The sequence below is a fragment of the Lissotriton helveticus genome, chromosome 1_1, assembly GCF_964261635.1.
Source record: "Lissotriton helveticus chromosome 1_1, aLisHel1.1, whole genome shotgun sequence".
NCBI lineage: Eukaryota > Metazoa > Chordata > Amphibia > Caudata > Salamandridae > Lissotriton > Lissotriton helveticus.
The window spans coordinates 600,406,793-600,429,417 of NC_136057.1; the positions used below are offsets into that span (position 1 = coordinate 600,406,793).

Genomic DNA, 22,625 nt, shown 5'->3' on the forward strand with positions numbered 1-22,625 from the left:
AGCGTTGAAGATGTTAGAGTCAATGGATTATCTTTGCACTCCATATGAAAAGTATTCAAAATTACTACTGGTAGAAAATTGAACCATCAAATACTATACAATATTTGAAGACCTACCCAATCGCTTATCCTCGGTGTTTGAAAGAGTTCCCGTTGGTTTAGCAGATGCAGACGTTTTTGGAGATGCAACTACATTTATTGGTGGTAGAGGAGAAGCATCAACATCAAGCAAAAAGGGCTTAGAAGTTTCAGGAACTATTTTTTTAGATGAAGTTTGTGATGAGTCTACCAAGCAACTTGAAGTGACTGTTGGGAGACTAAGTGTTCCTGAGGGCAGTTGGATCTGTATATGTTCCATACTGTTGGTTTGCAAAAGAATAAAAAAATATATTAATAGAAATAGATGTTCAAACCTGAAACTTTAAACATGTAGCTTTCTCAACAATTCATGACTAACGAGATTCTTATATGCTCTATACTTTGTTAAACACATAGTTTTGTTTAATCTGGCGACTGATTTGCTCTTGATTATTTCAATTGTCTATTAACTGGAAGCATCTGCTATTAAAGGATGTAAATTGTTAGGGGAGCTTGAGACATAATCAAGATTTGTTCTTCGATTTGGCCTTGTATACAAAAAGAGTTGCTACCACTCATCACATGAGAAGAGCTTTGTGATTTACCAAAGATGGCTTCATTGTTTATTACAAGAGTTTGCTTTTTAAAGAGTGGAAAGATTTTCAAAATTCAGATGATGTATGTGGCAAGCTTCCTTTTGTACATGATCAACCTGGATGTTTTGCTTTTTCTGGGCTCAGTTGTTTCTGGTATTAGGACTCTATGCACTGGGATACTACCATTGAGTTCTGTAGTGCATGTGCTCTGCCCCTAAAGTTGTACCGTAAGGTGGTGTATTTAATTCTCCAGTAAGGCCATTGCAATCTGGCCCAGCAATTGCACTTGAAGCATGGAAGCTAAATGACATGTGGGCTTAAGTGGTATTACAGTGGTCCTAGACAACTCTAATTTAAATTTAAAACATACCAATTAATGCGTATAAAGACATTCAAAAGGCACACATGGAAAAGGAAAAAGGCTATGGGCCACTTATGTTCAATGTATTTGGTCATGGTATAATTCAAACAAATCAAAGGTTCAAGTGCATGATACACAGTTGTACACGTACTTGACGGTTATCATCAAGGAAAAAGAAAAGAATATGAGAAGGTTGTGCTCAAGTGAAGGAAGTAGAAAGTGTTCTACAGAGGGACGATTCAAAAGAATAAATGCAGGAGGGATCCAGCGATAAAATTTGACAGAAAAATGGTCTCCCTTCAAGAATTTCCGGTCTACCCCTATAGATTAGATACAATATATTTTATACAGCAGTATTCTTCGTTTTTCATCACAGTGTAGCCACATCTGTGATTCCGGTACGGGGGATCAAAGTAGGAGGTAGGCCTATTCAGGGGTTTTGTCGCCGTTTCAGCCCTAACGCAAAAGGGTTAATAAGGTCCTCTGCTGCAGGTCATCATCAGGACGGGGACAGGGGGTATCTGAAAATAACTGTGAGAGTTCAGAATGGTGGCCAATAGAAATTAAAAAGCCTAATTGATTGATGAATGTGCCTGAAGTGTTAACACACTCACCAAAACGCGCAGTGCGGTGGGCAACCAAGAGCAAACTTCATGGTTTCTTAGGGGTAATTAATCCCATTATTCCATCGTTAGGTTCAACACTAAAAATAAGCAAAATGGACATATAGTGTGTTAAGAAACAAAACAAAACAAAACAAAAAGGCGGGCGGTGGCCAGGAGGGATAGTATGACTAGATTTGACATAGTACTCGACTTAACCGCCTCTTTGAAAGGCTGCGTTTAAGTGTCTGGGCATGTATCAGCAATGGTTTAGGAATCTGTGGGGAGGATGGTGAAACAACGCGTAAGGATTGTTTTTAATAAACAGTTGCTCGAGACAGTGGCAGTAACTATTTGTGCAGCGGGCTCAGGATTCCTAATGAAATACCCTGGTTGTGAAGATTCACTCGGCGTACCAGCGCGTCTCGTCCGCCGGCCTCTCTGTGAGCTAAGAGAGCGAGCGAGGGCCTCCCCCGGTATTAAAATACCGGCGTGCACGTCACCGAAGCGGATGCGCTATATGCGGTGCTGCATGTAGGACAAATGACAGTGTAGACAGACTAGCAACAGTGTACGCTCTAGAAGGTTTACATTATCCAGTTTCTGAGGCTGAGATATAGCAGCGCCCAGGCGGCAGTTTATACCACAGTACATGCAATCGAGAGCATACAGAACATTACATGTTTCTGAGGATAAATTACAAAGGCGCCCTGGGTGAATGTATTTTTTAAACAGATATCAGCTAGTTAGTGCCACGATTTTGAATCATGGCTGACGTCAGTAGTTGACTGTGCTTACTCACATGGAGTAGTGTTTTTTGTGATGTATTTTTGTATTCAATCTTAACTGGTGTTGTGCCATGTGTTGGTGCATGTGTATCAGTCACAGGTTCACATTTGCCTAGATGTTCGGGATGCCAGGTATGTGACACAGTTTCTTCGGGCCCCTGGTGTTTGAATGATCTTTCACACCACGGACACTGTTTCTAGTTTCCTTTGGACTAGCCACAATGTATCTCTCCTAGAGCATCACTTGGTTGGCAAAATCTATTTTAAAGAAATGGATTGGGCCCACTAACTGCTGTTTTTTGATACTTTGCTGTAGGTGTACTAGTTTCCCTGATAGCGCCCTTTTTGGGGTACTATTGCACGAATTCATTGGACGGTGCACATTTCCATTGATTGATGTGTAAGTGAGAGGTAATAGTACTTCCATATCAGGAGTTACTCTGTTTATATTTGTTCGCTTTTCTCTTGTGTGTCAGTTACAGAAGACAGATGACTATGTCTTGATGAGGCCCGACAAATTATACCAGGTCAAAAGATTGTTGACATCCCCTCCCTCAGTGTCTCATAACTCATTAAATGATGAGCTTCTGTAGTTGTTTTCATATAGCTGCAAACTTGTATTTAGACAACCTTAGGCCATAGTGTTTCTGAACATCCTCGTAAATATGATCAAACTTTGAGCACTGTGACAACTGCACTATTGCTGCACTTCATAATGCACTTAAATCCATTCCAAAGAATATCTTCATTGGTAACCAGGAAAAGAGGTGCAATCGATGTGTGCTCTCGGTTTTCTGGCCCATGGAGCTCTTTTGTATCAAAGAAACGTCCTCAGTTGCTTGTGCAGGCTCTTCCATAATGCCGATCATGCCTGTGAAAAAGGCAATCTCAGTTGTACAATCTGAATGGGGTGTTCTCGCATTTGAACATGGGCAGGAATTCTTGGCCTTTTTATGCCTGTGCCATATAACAGATGCAGGTGCATAGGTAAAGAGGCTTTCAGCTGGTGCACTAACTGTGCATAATAGATGTGATGCACAGTTAGTGCGCACCCTGAGGGTACCCCTTGGAAGAAGGAAAAGGGCTCTCAAGAGCCCCCTGGCAGGTTTCTGCAGGAAGGTGCAGACACTCACTGCACCTGACTGCAGTGGGACCTCTACTCCCCATTCAAATGCAGGCTAGGTTGAGGCTTGGCCCACAGCTTGAAACAGCCGGTACAACTTTCACTAATGCATTGTCACCCCTGCAAGTGGGAGCTTGCAGCTGAATAGGGGATAGCACATGTACTGCAATATGGCACACTGTCTCACTCGGTTCAATGTGCACTACGTATACGGGGTAGAGTGACGCAAAAAAGGACAGTGAGCCCTATATGTAATGGGTGTCCTGGTGCCTACACACCTGCCCTTAGGACTTACGGGCTGCAGAAATGACCAAGAGTAACTTTTACAGCAGTTGGGAAAAAGTGGGACACACTGTAGAGGCCTGCCCTGGGAGGTCTCATCCTTGGTAGGGAAGAAACCGTTTTGTCCTGTTAAGATCTTTTTGCCAAACTAAAAATTGCCTCAGCAAAACTTTATGGTAAAGGTATCAAGTTTTGTGATGCTATGCCTATCTCCACCTTCCAGTCGTGCCTCATCAGTGAATTATGAGAACCATAACAGTGACTAAGTCAGAAGGTAAAACCTTTGGCGTCGATGAGGGGACAAACCTATTCCAACGGTGAAGGAAACTCATAGGCTACGAAATCCAGCTTTGTCCTGCTCAAAGCTTTTGGTGCCAAAACTAATGCTTCAGTGGGAGTTCAATGACAATGTTATAGAAGAAATCCTACCATGGGTTCTTACATTGTATTAACTGGTCACATCTGAAAATGTCAACACGTACACAGACACATAGATATACTAGTTAAATATATAAGTCATACAATTCATTTTTATCTATGGTACTCATGTGCATCCTACTTGCAAGTAATAATCTGTAAGGGGGACAAGTAGAGTGAGTCAAGGAGAGAAAGGCAAGCCATCATGCAATTCATTTCAAAGTCAGACTTGAACAGGATAAGTTTCAGTCCTTCCGTGAAAGATATGATGGTGACAGTATGGTGAATCTGAACAGGAGAAGAAAAACTGCAGGACCAGGCTTGTCGCAGAATTTTATATTTCTCCAGCCGCTGGGTATGCAGCGAAAGGGTGATGTTGCTTCTGCGTGTTTTGGTGTCACACTCTAGGGAAAGTCTTTCATGAAAGTAGGAGGAGTGTTGGGTGTTTTGTAAGTGAAGGAGCAAATTGTATATTTGAGGCATCTAGTGAAAAGGAGTCAGAAATGGGGTGAAAAGAGTATGATAACAAAAAGACAATATGATTTTTGATTGCATCAGTAGCATTTATACCATTTTGTATTCCTAAAAATGATCTCTAATAATTATTTCTTATTTAAGGAATTCCATTTCATATAGGGCATTATTAATTTAGCACTGTTTGAACAAAAATCCATTGCATGGCTTTGGAATTCTGTGTTGCCTTGCTATTTTATTTTTCTGGATGACCTTGTGAAATGTTTTTTTAGCTGTGAAACTGGCAACGTTGCTTGTCTAAGAAAGAGATTTGTGTTGAAAGTAAAAAGACATGACAGTAGGACTTTCAGGCCACACAGGTGGGGACATTAGTGGCTGGCAAGAACGTTGGTCAGGAGCTCTCCGACTAAACGGCAGTGGACCCGACATATGAAGAGAAAGTGCTTTTACTGTGTACCCTTCTGTGTATCCCTGTCCCCTGATTCAGAGGGCATGCTGGTGACTGGAGCAGTGCTATGGTCTCATAGTGATGAAGAAAGGGTTACCAGCCACTGCCTTCCACTCAATTGTGCGGGTTGTGGCTGGCAGGGGCAGTATAGGTGGGAGACAAAAGTAACATATATGTCAGGAGGAGGAAATGCTCTCCCAAATCTGAACGAGATGATGTTGAGCCTGGAGCAAGGATCGATCAAAAGTACACACCGGCTGGATGTGCCAAGCTCACACTGGACAGTGGCGGCAAGTCTGTCATGGCAGTTAGACCTGGAAACAACACGCTGAGAACTTAGAACAGTCATGCTCACCATGCTTTCCGAAAGTAACCAAGCAGACTGATAAACTGAGTGAGGGAGTGCTCAAGTAAGAAATACAGATTCTTCTATGGCTGGAACCTGCAGATATTTGCTCTGTAGCAAGGAGGTTACTATTATAACGATAAGAGCGCAACAAAAAGTAAAAAATTCGATATAAGAGGAGTGTGCGCTGCGAGACGAGAAACTATAAAAAATAGCTCAATGAAACAGGGAAGAGAAAACCTGACATTCTACTACTGAAACTCAGAGGAGGGTGAATAAATAGTGTTAAGGATAAACACGTCCATAATTCAGTAACTTGATACACCTTATTGTTAAGTCACCTCTGTTGCAGAATTGAAAAGTCCATAAAATTAATAACATCTGCATGAATTACCCGTCAGTATTCAAAGCAGGTGAAATAAGTGTGGCCGATTAAGTTGTGGATAATATAATGCATGCAGAAAATAGCTTTTCGTTGTCCTCTATTGTTGCAGCAGGTGGCTTGTATCAAATAAAAGGTGATCCTAGAGGCTAGGAAACAAATAGGAGCTCATTCTAGGATGCAGGACCGCCTCGTTTTTAATAAATGAAGGAAGCACCATCGAGATTACAGCCTCCGTAATGCCAGGTTCAGATTTTTCTAGTTATAAAGCAGTGGATGCAATGTAATGGCAAGTCACACTTTGAACCGTTTTTTACATTGTTGAAGAGTAGCAATATGATGCAGGAACCCCACAAAGTACTTAAAGTTGGATGGCTCGAAACACAGTGGAAGAAGGACCCGAGGGGCAAAGGAGGAAAGCAGAAGGTGTGTTGCAACTGCAACAACTAGGGTCCTTGAGCAGATGTTACAAGAACCAACAACTGAGATGAGAAATAGATTTGAAGTCTCACAAATGAACCAGGAAGAAATCTAAGTGGCATGCTTTAACTAGAGGAGAATATTAGATGATTTATCTATGAGCTCGGACTAAGACCCTGAAGATAGATGGTTTGGTCCAGAACTGAGATCGATTCACAGGTGATAGCAGCCGCGGTCTTTGTAGGTAACAGAGGTGGGGCCACGTGTGTGGGGGGGGGGGGGGGGATTTCGAGGGACAATGCAGAGGGAAAATTAAATGAATAATTAATTTGCCCTCTGCATCGTCCCTCAAAATTCCCCCCCACGCGGCCCCACAGCCCCACTGATGTTACCTGCACGGACCGCGACAGGGTAATGGTAAAGTTAAGGACAGAGGAAAAAGCCATCATGCAGCACCGCATATGGGCTGAGAACCATCCAAGATAAATACCTAAAAAGTCTTAATATACCAAAAGTGGTAGGACAGAATCACTTAAAAGTGGATTACTGACATAATATAGAATGCCAAAATATCGAATTCCTATCTACAAACAGGTAAGTACAAAAATATCGAATCCAAAATATAGTCTGTAAAAAATATAGTCAGTCAAAATATCGATTTTTTTTAAATGTCTTAAAAGTAATTTAAAATTAATGAAATAATAAATATAATTACCTAAAACATACTTAAAAATACTCAAATAACCTTAAAATTAAGATATAATTAATTTAAGTTATTAATAAAAAACGTACAATATTTTACCGTAGGATAGCAGGAGGGTAACATTTAATATTACCACTCCAGTGAGTGCAACAGTAGGGAAAGCGTTGGATAGCGTAGGGGTAAAAAATACTATTCCCACTCCAGTGAGTGCAACAGTAGGGAAAGCGTTGGATAGCGTAGGGGTAAAAAATACTATTCCCACTCCAGAGAGTGCAACAGTAGGGAAAGCTTTGGATAGCGTAGGGGTAACAATTACTATTCCCACTCCAGAGAGTGCAACAGTAGGGAAAGCGTTGGATAGCGTAGGGGTAAAAAATACTATTCCCACTCCAGTGAGTGCATATGATGTCAGCCTGCTGCAAGATATGGTTCTACAAAAACAGTGAACTTAAGTATAGCGCACAAAATTCAGTAGGTGCACAAGGATCCTTTTAGGTTAAACTTGAATAGAAAGAACCTTAGAAAAGATTAATAAAACTCCTCTCCTCTGCAGTAAAAGAACAGTTTTTTAAAATGGCGCTAAAAATAAAAACTGGGATTTCACATGAGATTAAATATATGCACTCTTTTTTTCTATTTATTTACTTTTGTTACTACAGCGACATCCGCGCTTTAGCTTTAAACATCTTAAGCTAAAGTGTGGGTGCCGTGATTGCTTATTTGTTTAGTTTTAAAGCAATTGTGGCTCTCACGCTTTAGCCTAAAATGTTCAAAGCTAAAGCGCGGGTGCCGCCATGTTAAAAAAAAAAGTAATAAAACAGAGAGTCATGCGGCCACGTTCGGCCAGTAAATAAGAAAAAAAACGCTGCCGTCATTATGCTTGCCGAGGCATGCCACAATGGATAAATGAAAAAGAAAAATATGCATTGAGGGAGAGCATGTCCTGCCTGCAACCATAGGCAGGACTAAGCTATTTAAGAAAATAGTGTTTGGAGGCTGCATTTAAAGCATCTCGAGTAACAACACATGTAACAGGAGGTGTCCTTATGGGCGGTTACAAGAAGAGAAAAGGTGGCACTATGGAGGGGCTACTAAGCCCATTGACCAATGAAAAGCCACAGTTTACGTAGGCCAGGGACAGAAGCCAATTAAAAAGATGGGCGGAAAGTGGGTGGGGCTTCATGCCCGTATCCTGAATACAACATGTATCTAAGACACAGCGTTGTTACGGAACGTGATGTAAAAAGCATGCGTTGTAGCATGCTATATTCATCCGGATGCCACGTATTGGTCGGATTTGCGTGTGGGTATATCAACAGCAACTGAAAAGGGGGGCCATTGGCCCCCCCGCACGCATGGTGGTGCGGCGACCGCCCCCCCCTCCAACAAAGCCTCTCGGTGGTGGGGCGTGTCCTCAGGGGCGCGCCCTGCCACCGATTGGCCGGCGCCCTCCCCGACCCGGATGTCATTGTGCGACATCCGGGTCGGGGGGGCGGGCTGAGGGCTCAATAAAGGGTTGAGGAGCGCCCAGGAAACTCCTTGCTTCCTGGACGCTCCCCCTCCACACCGGTGGTGCCCCGTGCTCATGGCTTGTTGTTTTTCAGTAATTTTGTCGTTTTTCTTTTCCAGGTTTCGGACAGCATCTCCGAAGGGCGGCACCTGAGGCGTTCACTTTGCGTGGCCATCGTCTTGCGAATGTCCGGAGGAGGTCGGCTCGGGGAGTAACGGGGAGAAACGTCGGCGTGCATGTTCCGTGGCCCCTGAGTTAAGGTATTTTGTCGGGGCGGGGGGCTTACGAGGCGGAGTAGCGCTGCCGGACACGGAAGGAGGCGTCGTTTCAGGCGGTCCCCGGCGGGTTGTTCCGCGAACTCAAATTCGGGTCTATTGTCGGGGCGGGGTGCAGACAAGGCCGAACAGCGCTGCCTGCGGCCAGTAACCATACGTTAGTCAATCGGTAGGGCCACGAAGCGATCTGCAGGCCGAGCCACAATACAAGCTGGGAATTTTAACACGTAGGGAGTGAGTGGTGGGACTTTGCCTCATTGTCTTAGCGGTCCGGTTGATTAAGCGCCCCGGAGACCTTTCTTCTTGTGGGAGGGAAAAAATCAGGGGCAATTAAGGCAGCGCCTGGGGGTGACTGAGGTGAACACTGCGTTCAGGGAAAATTATTTTATGACGCATGTACTGTGGGGTAGTCCAAAGGGATAGCCAGGTGTAGGCATTTGGATTTGGTTGGCTGCTACAACCAGGTTTAACAGAGGGGTGATTTATAAAGGTTGGATCAATCCCCCATCCCTTTTTGGGAAATTAATTTTGGTCCCTGTGTGTTTTTGTGGATTCCCAGCAACTATTCGAATTAGCCATCGCCAGGTATTAATAATTTTTCTATTACAGGCAGTCACTATTGTATGTCCCCAAGTTAAGCTACAGCAGCTTCTACGCGGTGAGCTCGGAGTGGGGGGACGGCGGACGTGGCCACACACCCAGTACCGGCTGTCGAGGACGCAGGAGTGCAGCGGTAAGAGGAGAGCGGGGGGCTTGCATTTCATTGCTTCTGGTAGCCGCCGGGTGGGTCTACGATAGAGTTTACTCACCCCTGACAAACCGGGCAAGCTGTGGTGGTAAAAGAGGGCCTAGCATGGAGGTTATGATGCACGCCATGATGCGGGAGATGGGTGAAATTAATAAGAGGCTGGGGAAAGTGGATGAATTAGAAGCCCGCATGAATGAGAGGTTTGCTGATCCACCAGGCCCATCAGGCAGGCCCACGCGGCAGAGAATTGCACCCTTGCCGAGGGGTGATTTTGTTACCCCACCAAAGAAATCTAAGGACAAAAAATCAAGGTACAATGCCCCAGCCCTCGTGCCTCTAGTACCGGTCCCGAATACAACCGCACCTGTGGTATCGGTTCCTCTGGCACCTCTGCCAGTTGGCCCTGTGCCCGCGGCGCCGGTGCCGGACATGACGCCGGCCCCCACCCCGGCGGGGATTATCCCTCCGCTCGTTGTAACGCCAGCAGTCCCGAGTGTGCCGCCAACCCCTGCTCCCTTGGCTATCGCGCCAGTGCCACCAGACATGCCACTTGAGGTCCCAGTTGTGACAGGGGGCAACCTGGACCCGGTCCCGGTTGAGTTGGTATCTCAAATAGCCGCCTTACTACCTTGGTTGCAAAAGGGTGGCGTATTTCCTGCCTCATCAGATCATGCAGCAGAAGCGGCGAAATTGGTAGAAAAGATTAAAGCCGCAGCTGCGGCTGACAATATTGCGCTGCCATCTTCTTCACTTACAGGTTCCAGTCCCGCTCAACCGAAGGGAGACGAGGGCTTACCGGTTCAGCCGCCCGTCAATGGTAAGGAGGTGGCTCTGCCTCTCTTGGGGGACGGCTCAGTGCCATCCAGGAGTGAAAATTTGGCACAACATGTGTCACAGGCAGTTAAAGAGTTGATTTGGGCGGGCAAATATGTTTACATTTTTTCATTGTTACTAGACAATAGGGAGATGGAGCAGGCCAAGTTATTGAAGGAATGGATGCATCCGAGTGAATGGAGGGCACAGTGCTCCAGGTTCAGGGTAGACGAGACATTGAAGAATTGGATCAGGGCCTTTTCCGTCCTTACGGCTATTGTGGCCGAAAGCCCCCCTAATGTGCAGGCAGCAATGGCTTGCTACCAGAGCAGGATTGTGGGGTGGAGCGATCAATACACTGGGGATGCGTGGAAGGAGTATGATGTGAATTTCAGAAAAGCTAAGGAATTTGACTCATCACTGGCATGGGACAGAGTAGATTCGATGTCTTGGCAAAAGCAGTTCTCGGGGGACACAGCCCCATCCCAGGCCACTAATGCAGTCAGGGTGTTCTCCGCCAGACCGCAACAGCCCTTTCGGTCAACCCAAGGAAGTGAGGTCCCGGGGAAGAATAGGGGGGGGGGGTCGGAGAGAAAAGGGGTATGCTGGGACTTTAATAAGCGCTCCTGCACAAGGGCCCAGGGCACCTGTAGATTTAGACATGCATGTGCAGTCTGTGGTCACCCATCCCACCCCGAGACAACTTGTAGGTCCAAGCAAGGCAACCACGGTCAGAGGAGGAGGGGGAAGCCAGAATAGTGCAGACGATTCGGGCCCTCCCACACCGATAGACGTTTTGGCAATGATCCCATGGTTGAATAGATACCCGGACCATACAGCGGCCACTCTCCTCCAAGAAGGTTTCTCACATGGTTTTAGGATCCCGGCGGGGGGGTACACAGGTAGCGCACGTTGCAGGAACCAACTGTCAGTAAAGCATAACCCTGAAGTGGTGGGGGCAAAGAGTAGCAAGGAACTGTCACTGGGCAGGATAGCGGGCCCCTTCCTAGAGGTGCCTGTCCCCAATTTTGTGTGTTCCCCGCTGGGAGTAGTACCTAAAAAAGAGAGAGGCGAGTTTAGACTGATTCACAACCTGTCGGCACCAAGAGGAGCATCCTTGAATGATGCGATTGATGAGGGGATTTGTAGCGTAAAATATGCCTCATTTGACCAGGCTGTTGATTTATTGCGAGCTCTGGGGCCAGGGGCATTGATGGCAAAATCCGACATAGAATCGGCTTTCCGCCTCCTCCCAGTCCATCCTTTGGACCACCACCTCCTTGGTTTCAATTTCGAGGGCAAGTTTTACATGGACAAATGCATGCCCATGGGCTGTTCCATTTCATGTGCCTACTTCGAGACGTTTAGCTCGTTTCTGGAGTGGGTCATGAGACAGGCGACGGGCCACCAGCAGGTCATGCATTACCTGGATGATTTCCTTTTCTTGGGTGCGGCGGGCTCTCAGGAGTGTGTCTGGGCATTGCAGGAATTTTGCGTGCTCTTGCGTAATTTTGGGGTCCCGCTAGCTCCAGGGAAGACGGTCGGCCCGTCCACCTGCTTGGAGTTCCTTGGTATTGAGATTGACTCGGTGGAGGGATGCTTCAGGTTGCCCAGGGACAAAGTGTATAGATTTAGAGCAGCGCTTTGTCAATGCCTACGCAAAGACAAAGTGTCCTTGCAACAGCTACAGGAAGTAGTGGGGCAACTGAATTTTGCGCTGCGGGTTATCCCAATGGCACGCCCGTTTTCACGCTCCATTGCGCAGGCTATGAGAGGTCTATGCAAGAAGCATCACCGCACAAGACTGTCATCTGAGGTTCGCCAGGATATGCATATATGGATGGCATTCCTGGAGGATTTTAATGGCAGGATAGTGTGGCCCGGTCCCCCCGCTACATCAGCAGAGTTGGGTTTATGGACTGACGCTGCTGGTGGTGTGGGCTTCGGCGCCATTCTAGGGTCCAAATGGGGCGCCCACCGGTGGCCGGAGGAATGGAAAGCGTGGGGTTTGACCGCCAATATTGGCTTCCTGGAACTCTTCCCAATATGGGTGGCCTTGAAGGTCTGGCCAGAACACCTGTGTAATCAATCAGTGGTGTTTTGGTCGGATAACATGACAGTGGTGGAATGTATAAATCAACAGGGGGCACGCTGCCCCTTCATACTCCGCTTGATAAAAGAGATTGTGTTACAGTGCTTAAAATGGAATGTGGTCTTCAGAGCTAAGCATTTCCCAGGTATTCTCAACAATGCAGCTGATTCCCTTTCTCGCTTCAAAATGCAGGTATTCAGGGAGCATCTTCCTGCAGCAGACCCCTCGCCAGCCCACTTCCCGGCAGTACTTTGGCAGATTGGTGCCCCAGACTACAGGACCTCGTGGTTGCTAGCCTAGCCCCCAGGACCAAGACAGCTTACGAAGGGGCGTTTTTGTCTTACCGGGCTTTCTTGGGGCTGGAATGGGAGGCTAGGTGGGCGCAGGAGGACAGCTTTGCGGCCTACTTGGAATCAATGCACAGGGAAGGGCGCTCAGTGGCGGCGGCGAGTAGACATAGGGCGGCGGTTTCCTTTTTCGCGCAGGCTAAGGGCATGCGGTACCCTACTAACACCTTTATGGTACGCAAGGCGTTGAAGGGTTGGCGCTGTCTACAAGGTCACACACCAGATGGAAGAAGGCCCATTGGGCTAGCTCGCCTGACAGCCTTATTGGGTGCACTCCACAGTGTCTGTAGCTCCGAGTGGGAGGTACTTCTGTTTAAAGCTGCGTTTTCCCTGGCCTTCTATGGGGCTCTGAGAATTGGTGAATTAGTCGCAGGGTCAAAAGGAGACAAGATGGGCGGCCTGCAGCGGACTTGTGTAAAGATCAGGGAGGATACTATGTGGGTGACAATTCAGAGGTCAAAAACTGACCAGGAGTCCCGGGGTCACACCATAGTGCTCCACCGGGCACGGGCCAACCCTTGCTGCCTGGTTTCACATGTGGAGTACTTTCACAGGCAGCCAGGGGGCACGATGGGGGGGGCACTGTTGTGTCACGCAGACGGCACGCCATTGACCAGGTACCAGTTTAGGCGAGTCCTGGAGCTGACAGTCAGACAGGCAGGTTTTGACCCCAGAGAATTTGGCACTCACTCATTTAGGATCGGGGCAGCAACTGAAGCAGTAGCGAGGGGTCTCCCGGTTGAGAGTGTAAAGAGACTGGGGAGATGGTCATCAGAGTGTTACAAAAGATATGTGCGAATAGACTTGTTGTGACAGGACGGTGCTCACGCCTGGTATCTTTCTGGTTTTTTTTTGCAGTTTCTCAAACCTGTGACGCAGGGGAGGAACTCGCCGGCGTGCGTGAACGATCAACACCATCGCAGCACAAGCAACAAGAAGGACACACGAAATTGGTGACTTGGATTGTGGGCCACTCTTATGTGAGGCGTGCTAAACATGTTTTTCTTTCAGGAGACCGTATGAAAAGGGCTGCACTGAAAGGGTTCCATATTTCCTTTTTTGGTAGGGGGGGTCTGTGCCTCAGCCAGTTTAGGGGCTTCTTCCAGGGACTCTTAGCGCAGCAGCCCGCCCCCCGTCAGTGGTGATACTTCACCTGGGGGAGAATGATTTGGCCAGACTAGGGAGGCGCATCTTGATAGAGGAGATTATCTCCACTGCTGGGTGGGTCACGAAGATGTGCCCGGGCTGCACAGTATTATGGTTGCAACTTATCCCCCGATGGCAGTGGCGAGGGGGGGACATTGTCAGGGCGTTGAATCACTCGGTAAAGAGGATCAACACACAGTTGGACAAACTATTCCGAGCCCCCCGGTTGCAGACGATTCCACGCGGTTGTATCTGGGGCAAGCAGTTCTATCTGGGAGACGGGGTCCACCTGACTGAGGCAGGGAATGTCCTGTGGTCTAATAATCTTTGGGCGTGGTTAGAGGGATTTGCTAAATAAGTCAGTCCAAGTTTAGGGCTAGGATGGGGGAGGCCAGATCGTCGGTCAACAATGCTGGCCTGTGGCGGTAAGGTCATGACCGGTGAGCAGCTATTTTAAGGTCTGAGGGGGCGGGCATCATCCTATGGAGGTTCCCGCCCAGGGGGCGGGGCCATTGGCCCTTCCTAGAACTTCAGGAGCAAGGTAACTGGTGCTTCAAAGGGGCGCGGGTTGGAGGAGTGACGCTTTCCTTAGGCTGGTAGCCACCCCGCGCGCGCATACTTATGACGTCAACAGATGGCGCTGAGTAAGGGCCCTCCTTAAGTGGATAAATGGAGTTCACGGCATGGACCGGGTAATTACCGGGACCGACTGCGCATGCGCACATCTTGTGGTGAGGCGCAGCTAGTAGGACCTGACACCGGTTAGCGACCTTGCCATATGGCCAGAAATGTTAGCATACTAAATTTCAGATGAGGATGTTAGATTCGGTTAGGAAACAATCTGTATTAGAGTTTTTGTTAAGGATAGTCTCTCACACTTGTTGACAATCATGTATCTAATGTCCTGCTGATTTTTCGTATAATCTGCATTTCGTACATTTAAATTTGTTGTTTTATATCTTAATAAATACGGCCGAGGGGTCCCGCGACCCCCCGCCTTCCAAAGATAATCATGTTCAGTTGTCCTTGTATCCGGGGGTTGGTGTGGTCATAGGGAGGCGGGGGCGGCAGCCAATCACTGACCATGTGGGAATTCTGGTCACCGGGTATCAGCATGCGTAAATCTGGGTTTCTCAAAATGAAGGCCTGTGACGAGCATTCCAAATTCAGGGGCGTTCTTCACAACCATTTTTGTGCACCTAATCGTAAACTAGTTAAGCAAATTTATATGAAGCATTGCACAGGGCAATTAAATCAGAGAAAATCTGCCATTATGGTAAATGTTTCATGGTTTGTAATTTTAGGGCAGGGGGCTGGAAAGGGGTCATTACAGGGGGGGTGGCCATTCAAAATTCAGTGAATAGACAGACATTCATATGTATATGGTTGTTCACAAACATTGTGCAGGCACTTTCGTCACTGAATATTTTATGAGCTTATAAGATAGAACGTGAACAATATTTCCATGAGGTGAAAAAAAGAAACCAAATGTGCATTTCTGCATCTATTGGAAAATCCACTCCATCGTTTTGGGGATGGACACACACACACGGGCACACAAACGCACACACATACACACACACACACACACACACACACACACACAAACGGGCACACACATGCATGCACGCACGCACGCACGCAAGCACACACACACACACTTTCTCCTCTCACTCTCTCTCTCTTTTAGATTTTGAAAAGTATTCTTGGAAATCTTTGTGAATCCCCAAAAGTCAGAAATAAAAACACAGAGAAACGTATAGAAGTTGAGTCCCAATTTTTAAAACATTTATTTATGAATCAAACCCAATTTATTTAGGGCTTTTCAAAACAGGGAAAGCGTAGAGTCACATAGTTCCAGTCAGTACACTCTTGGCAAGCAAAGGCCTTCTCTCTTTTGAAAGGAGCAAGCCTGTGATGTAACGCAAAATGATGCCCACCCATCTTCCCCCGCTGAATGTGATGAGGGGCCACAAGTCTCCAATATCTCACAGATATTGCTTGGCCTGAATGGGGTCCCCTTTGAGGAATTGCGGGCCCCGTGAAGGTAGGGGCCTCCCTGCACCGCAGGGGCTCCAGGGGCATGTGTTAGGCATCTGGAGCAAACAGTTTTAGTGGCGACCCCGGTCTCTGCCATGCATTTAGGTCTATGCTCAGCATGACTCCTGTTGCCTGCGAAGCTGAAGGATTCCAAGTGGAGCTGCCATGAGCAAGGCTACAAGGCCTCCCAAATTTGCACTAAACCTCTTCTTTGGATGCGATAAAAGCCTTTTTCACACTAATAGGATAATCTGGTATTTCAAGTAAAGCAAACAAATTAATCAGTCACTAATTCACTAGTCTCTGGGTATAGGTTTCTCCCCCGTCTGAAACAGTGCCATAGTCAGAACCTTCATCAACAATGGTGTAATATTGGTTTATGGAGGCATTAAGATGTCGGTGGTAGCATGCACCAAGCTCTACACCAAGCCCTTAGCATACTTTTATAGGTAAAGGAGGATGTGGGGGTGTATCTGTGCCACAGCCATTGGTGCAATGGCTCGAGGCGCTTTATGTTCACCAGTAACGTATTGAGGAATATTTTCTGTTGTGGATATTGTAGAGTAGTAAGCACAGTGGTGCATGTGCCAGACCATAGCAAAGAAACTGAATGGCTCTTACATTTTGCAGTCTCTGAGACCCTCAGGTCTAGACCGACAGGATGCAGCAGTAAGTTGTGATGCGCCGACTGGTGGGGCCAGATCCAAAAATTATAAGGCAAAGTTATGTTAAAAGTTAGATAGGAAGGACCAAGATACACTGTAACTTGGGTACTACAAAGAAATGGGGTTTCACATTGAAGAAAAGCTTGAGAAACCCATGATTTAAGCACCGGAAATTGACTTGCTCATATGCGTGTGCACTTGGTCCCTTCTGAAGTACAAGAGGAGCAAACTGGATTAGTTCAAGGTCATATTTTGGCCAGTAACACTCACTAAATGCGTTAGGTTATTGACTACGTTCAAACAGCCAAATCCCTGCTGGTTCTTTTACAAATGGATGCAGAGAAGACCTTTGAGATGGTGAAGTGGGATTTAGCTTTTTACACTTAAGTTTATGGGACTTTCTCTCTAGCTCACTAGCATGCTTTGTTCTTTTTATAAAGGGGTCACTTATAGTTTGATTTTTCAAGACAAGGCATGTGGCATTATTAGTGTAAAGAAAGGCGCGAGGCTGGGGTGCCGCATATCCAATTAATTGTTTGCTTTTTTTATGCAGAGCCCTGAACTGGCGGAGCTTTCCAACATTCAGCTCTACGGTGATGATGTATCCCTCTATCTGTACCCAAAGAACGGAAATTTGAGTAGAGTGTTTAGTATTATAGAAGAGTACTCAAGGGTATTTGGTGTAGGATTAATACATCAAAAATGGAAGGTATACTTTTGAAGCCAAAGAAGATATGCTTCCAGAATTCTTTTTCCGAGTGCAACAATATTCTAAACCAGCAAGATAACTAAGTGTTAGTGTCAATAAATGGTCACAGGAACTGTATAAGATAAACATTAGCATCTTCTTAGGATAACTAGAATTATGCGCCTGGAATTCAATCAAATACGTATGGCTATATCTCCTCTGTGCGTCTTCAGTTTTCAAGCACTTCCTATACACATTAATTAGGTTTTCTTTTGTAAATGTAATCAAATGAGAGGAACTTTCCTCTAGGCTTGTAATGCTAGACGTTTAAGGAAGCAACAATTTACTGGATGAAGGAGACTGTTCCTTCCTGGTGATGGAGGACTATTTCTCAGCTTCAATGTGCAGTACTTAAAAAGGCTGCTGTTTCGCACACTTCAGTGATTGTTCAACTGTGTGACAGATAATCGCGCTCAACTGTCCTTTGGGGCTTTGACAACGTTTTCTAGTCTCAAGGTTTTTCAAAAATTTCAGATTTCCAGTGCTAGCAAGCCGTGCCAGATATATACGCCTAATTAGGCAGAAAACTTTATGTGAAAAAACACGGATGGCCTTTTTCTTTTGTGGTAAAAAATCCAAATCTCCCAGAAGAGATAACTGACTCTGTCAATGAAGTCTGTGCCAAATGTGGGTTTCTGGAACCTAGGCAAATATAGGAAAGTGGGAGTTTAAAGTCCATTTAAACTATTCAAGAGTGTTAAAGGATCCTGGCACGAAGTTGTTTTTGTAAACATTTACAATTAAGATGGTATTTTGGTTTAAATAATGAGACTGGGGAGAATTATAACATTTTCCATCTGCTTTTTTATTACACTTTAGGTTAGTCAGTATTTCTGAGAGATATAAGTACTTAAGAATATATGTTATTGAAGATTGTAAGCACATAATACATAAATGAGAGAAGATTGGAATGAGGATCGTCGAAGAGGTAAGGCTCCGCAGATTCTTGGACCAACATAAGATCCATTTAGTGGCAAATTGGAGAAAAATAAATACCTCTCCCAGTTCCGCCTCTGCTACTCCCCTGTGAAAATGACTAAGATTTATCTTTAGACTGCAAAAGATGTGGTTCTGACTGTGGCGTTTGGAAGCATAAGTTGTGGTGTTGCCCACATTTAGAGACATTTGGAAGAAAGATTTTTAGCAGCTCAGCAAAACATCTGTGGGTTCAAAATTGAACCTGACATAACAGTGGTTCTAATCATGGATGTATTCGAATCTCTAGTGGTCTTGAAGGAAATATTTAAATGTGTTTTAGGGTCCTTAGTTGTAGGATCTTTTACAGTCCGGTTATGGAAATGATGAGGTTCTGAATGTCAAATAATGGAGAATGATAATGAATTACATATACATCAGGAAGAGTACTTTCATAAGAGGGTGGACCTAACAGAAAAAAAATCCGAAGATTTGGGGTTTGATGGGTTAAGGACATAGGCTATGCTGAAAAGGGCTGCTTGTATGAGTTTTCGTACTTTTTGAACAGTTAAACAAGGAGAACAGGATTTTAGGGTTTCATCTTTTTCATTACAAACTATTAATCACATGATCATTGATTGTACCAAGCATAAAATATAACAAATATAACATTTAGGTTAAGCTCAAGGCACTTCAATATACACTTTTAAATGATTAAGACAATGTGTCTGTGGCTCATCTTTTTATGTTGACTTTTTTTATAATCTGTAATTAAAAGGGTACAGTATGTTTCGGGGTGAAGAAAAATAATATTAATTACTTCCTATACAAATTAAGCTTTTTGACAAAACCTGCAGCTTTGTTTGTGTGGGTGCTCTAAAAATGAAATGTGAAGTACTTTCTACATTATTGAATTCCAAAATCAAAATAATTGATTCATACATTCCTCCCTTCCCTAACTTTTCGACCAACCTCTTGTGCTGAAAATCACAAAACAAATGTGTAATTTCTAAGAAATCTCTCAAAATAGTACTTCTCTACATCACTGCCTATATTAAACCATCAAATCTTGTTTTTTTTGGTTTAAATTCGTGTATTGGATTTTAACATTTCAAATACAGTTTGCCAAGTTGCCGATTTAGGGTACAAGCATGTATTTGTTAACGACTTTAGGTTTTCTGATTGGCCATATCTTTCCGTACATTACATAATTAACATTTATCGTTATTACATTTCGGTTGCTAGATACTTGTTCATTCCATCTGCTGTGTCAGTATGTTTTCAGTAACGTGACTGGGTTAGCACTTCCTTGGTTATGGAGTTATGTCTTTCCCTACATATGTTTATAGGTACAGTGCAATGTTACGTGGAGCGGGTGCGTTCCCTTGTGTCTAACACCGGCTTTGGAACTGCCGACTGATATCGCTAACTTCTAACTTTGGGGGTGAACTGGGGAAGTGATGAGGGGATGGCGGGGTGTTTGTTGGTGGTGGCTTCCGTGTGGTTTTTCATATTGTGACACCATAGTATGGTTGCGTATGTGTGGGGTGGGTCACAGCGGGTGTCCCTGGGTTATATTGTGGTACTGACGGTTGGTACTACTGCTTTGTGCCTTCCGCGGCGTGTTTGGCTTGTCCTGTTATGTTCTTTTAACTATCCGGTCAGGGTAGATGTGGTGTCTTGGGCTGGGATGTCTCGGGTGATTCTGCATGTGTGGTTTCTTGTGTGAATTGGTGTAATAGCTGTGCCCATTCCATAGATATGGGGTGTTTGCGTGTTCCCCTCACTTCTTTGTCTCTCAGTACCTCTGCTTCAGCTGTGCCCCATTTCTTCATCGCGCCCACCCATGCCTCTTCTGGTGGTCCCATCGGGCCCAGCCAGTACATAGCTAGACCTCTCTTCGCCAGGAGAATAGCAACAGACACGAAGCCGCTCAGACTTTCTCCTTCTGAATACCTTGAGTGCACACGCCTCCCATATGTAAATATCCGTGATATTTGTCACTGTGGGCATTGCTTTGTGTATGTTATCCCAGTACTGGTGTATTGTGGGGCAATCCCAGAAGATATGCTTGAATCCCGCCTCGGGGGCCTGACATCGGGGGCATGCGAACCGCGTGTCTGGATAAAAGTGTTGGAGGCGTTGAGGCGTGAGATGTGCTCTGTGAAGTATGTTAAATTGTATGTTTTTGAATCTTGCGTTTCTAGACACCTTTTTGGGATATTCTAAGGCTTTTTCCCATTCCTTATCGTAGAACACCCTCCCCACTTCGTCCTCCCATGTCCGTCTTAGCGAGTGTAGAGGTTAAAGGGTCAGTTCCTGGATGGCTTTATAAAGCCAGGTAATATAGGGCCAGATGTAGGAAGCCTATTTCCGGTCGGTAATGTCCGAAATTACCGAATTTCGCCCGTTACTGACCGGAATTAGGCTTTTCATATGTAGGAGCCTAAATTAAGGATTCGGTAATTTACCGAATCCGTAATTTAAGGAATCGGTAAATTACCGAATTCTTAAATAACGATTCGGCAAATTACCGAATCCTGATATGTAGGGAGCACTCAAATGAGTGATTTTCCCATTTTAGGATTTGTTATTTACCAGCAACTACAAGTTTGTGGTAAATTTCGAAAACCCTAAAAAATGCAGATCTATGCAAATAATAACAGTGCCAGAGAATTTGGGTATAGTGCTCCGCTAGTATTATACCCAGTATTTTACAGTCTGCGTTCAGCAGTGCTATTGGCCTGTACGAGGCCGGGAGCTTTGGTCCCTATGCGGTTTTGAAAATGTCACCAAGATAGATTCCAAGAGTGATCCCGGGAGCTCGCCTCTTTCTAATGCATCCTCGAACATTGCGACAAAATGGGGATTCAGATGGGCCAAAAAAGTGCTGTAGTATTCTAACGGGAAACCATCCATTCCTGGAGCTTTATTGTGTGCAAATGCTCTGATCACCTTGTTGACGTCTGGGGTCGTGATCTTTGCATCTAAAGCTTTTTTGTCTGATGTCGGAATGTGCGGTAGGAGGAACGGGCGGAGAAAGTGGGCAATGGTTTGGTGATCACTCTGCGTCGGGTTTTTGTAAATAGCCAAGTAATAGTCATGAAAGGCCTGCAGTATATCTTCCTGCGAGTGTCTGGGGGTCCCTATCTTATCCACTATCTCCGTAACCAGTTTAATTTCTGTGTCTTGTTTAGCTAAACAAGCAAAGAGCGTCCCAGTTCTATTACCTTCTCTGTGTGTCTTGGTTGCATAGGCCCTAAAATTATATTTACGGAGGTCTCTTATTGCCTCTGTGTGTATCGTCTTGGCTGTCGCCACTTGGGCTGGGGTGGCTAGATTCGCAATGACCTTTTTGGTTAGTGCCGCCAACGCAATTTCTGCACGTTGTAGTGCCCGTTAGAGTGTTTTCCGGACTCCTACTATTTGCTGTATACAATGTCCCCTGGCTGCAACTTTAAATGCATCCAATTCTATTAGCCTAGACGTTGCTGTGCTGGCATTTATTGCAAAGTAATCTCGAATGCTGTCCCCATGGTCATGGCGGAACGCCCGGTCTGTGAGACAATCTCGTGGCAGTTTCCAAGTGGGCACCGGGGTATGGGGCGGCTTCCATCTAAGGGTCAGCGTGTGTGCATTATGGTCCGATAGGACTCTGCCCAAATAATCTGTGTTGGACTTTGGGGAGCAGTGCCTTGGAGCAGAGAAACCTGTCCAGTCTTTCTTGCAGATTATGGGGAATAGAATGAAAGGAATACAGTCTAGTATCAGGGTTCCGAGCCCGCCATGCATCTACTAACGCCCAGTGCGTTATCCATATTTGACATTGTTCTGTCTGGCTCTGCACGGGGTATTGTGCCGGCGGGGGGTGGGATCTGTCTAGGCGGAGGTCCAAAACACAATTTTAATCACCCCCTACGAGCCCTGGTATTGAGGTGTACTGAGCTAAGAACCTGGTGAGGTGTCCCCAGAATGTGTTTTGCTGTACGTTGGGAGCATATAAACTCCCTAGTAGTATCGGCTGCCCTTCTAATAGTCCCTCCAGTAAGGTGTACCGGCCTTCCCTGTCCACTGTGCGGTTTTGTTCTCGAAAAGGAGTGCCCGACCTGAATCAGATACCTCGGGCAAACGCTGAGTATGTTGTGGCACATATAATTCCCCACCACTTCTTATGCAGGTGTTCGACCTCTATAGTCGTTAAGTGTCTCTCCTGTAGGACAGCTATCTGTGCCTGCTGCCTCTTGATATATGAGTATACTGCATATCGTTTGCTCGCTGTATGCATGCCCCTGATGTTTAGCAAAAGG

At 45.6% G+C, this 22,625-nt stretch overlaps 1 protein-coding gene across 1 annotated transcript in view; it reads right to left on the bottom strand.

The window, feature by feature from the left end:
* LMNTD1 (lamin tail domain containing 1) overlaps positions 1-22,625 on the bottom strand; it is a 1,426,354-nt gene that overhangs the window by 335,786 nt on the left and 1,067,943 nt on the right. The window contains exon 10 of the mRNA XM_078647754.1: positions 117-358. Within this exon, the coding sequence (XP_078503880.1) occupies positions 117-358 (242 nt within the window). The remainder of the gene's footprint in view (positions 1-116; positions 359-22,625) is intronic.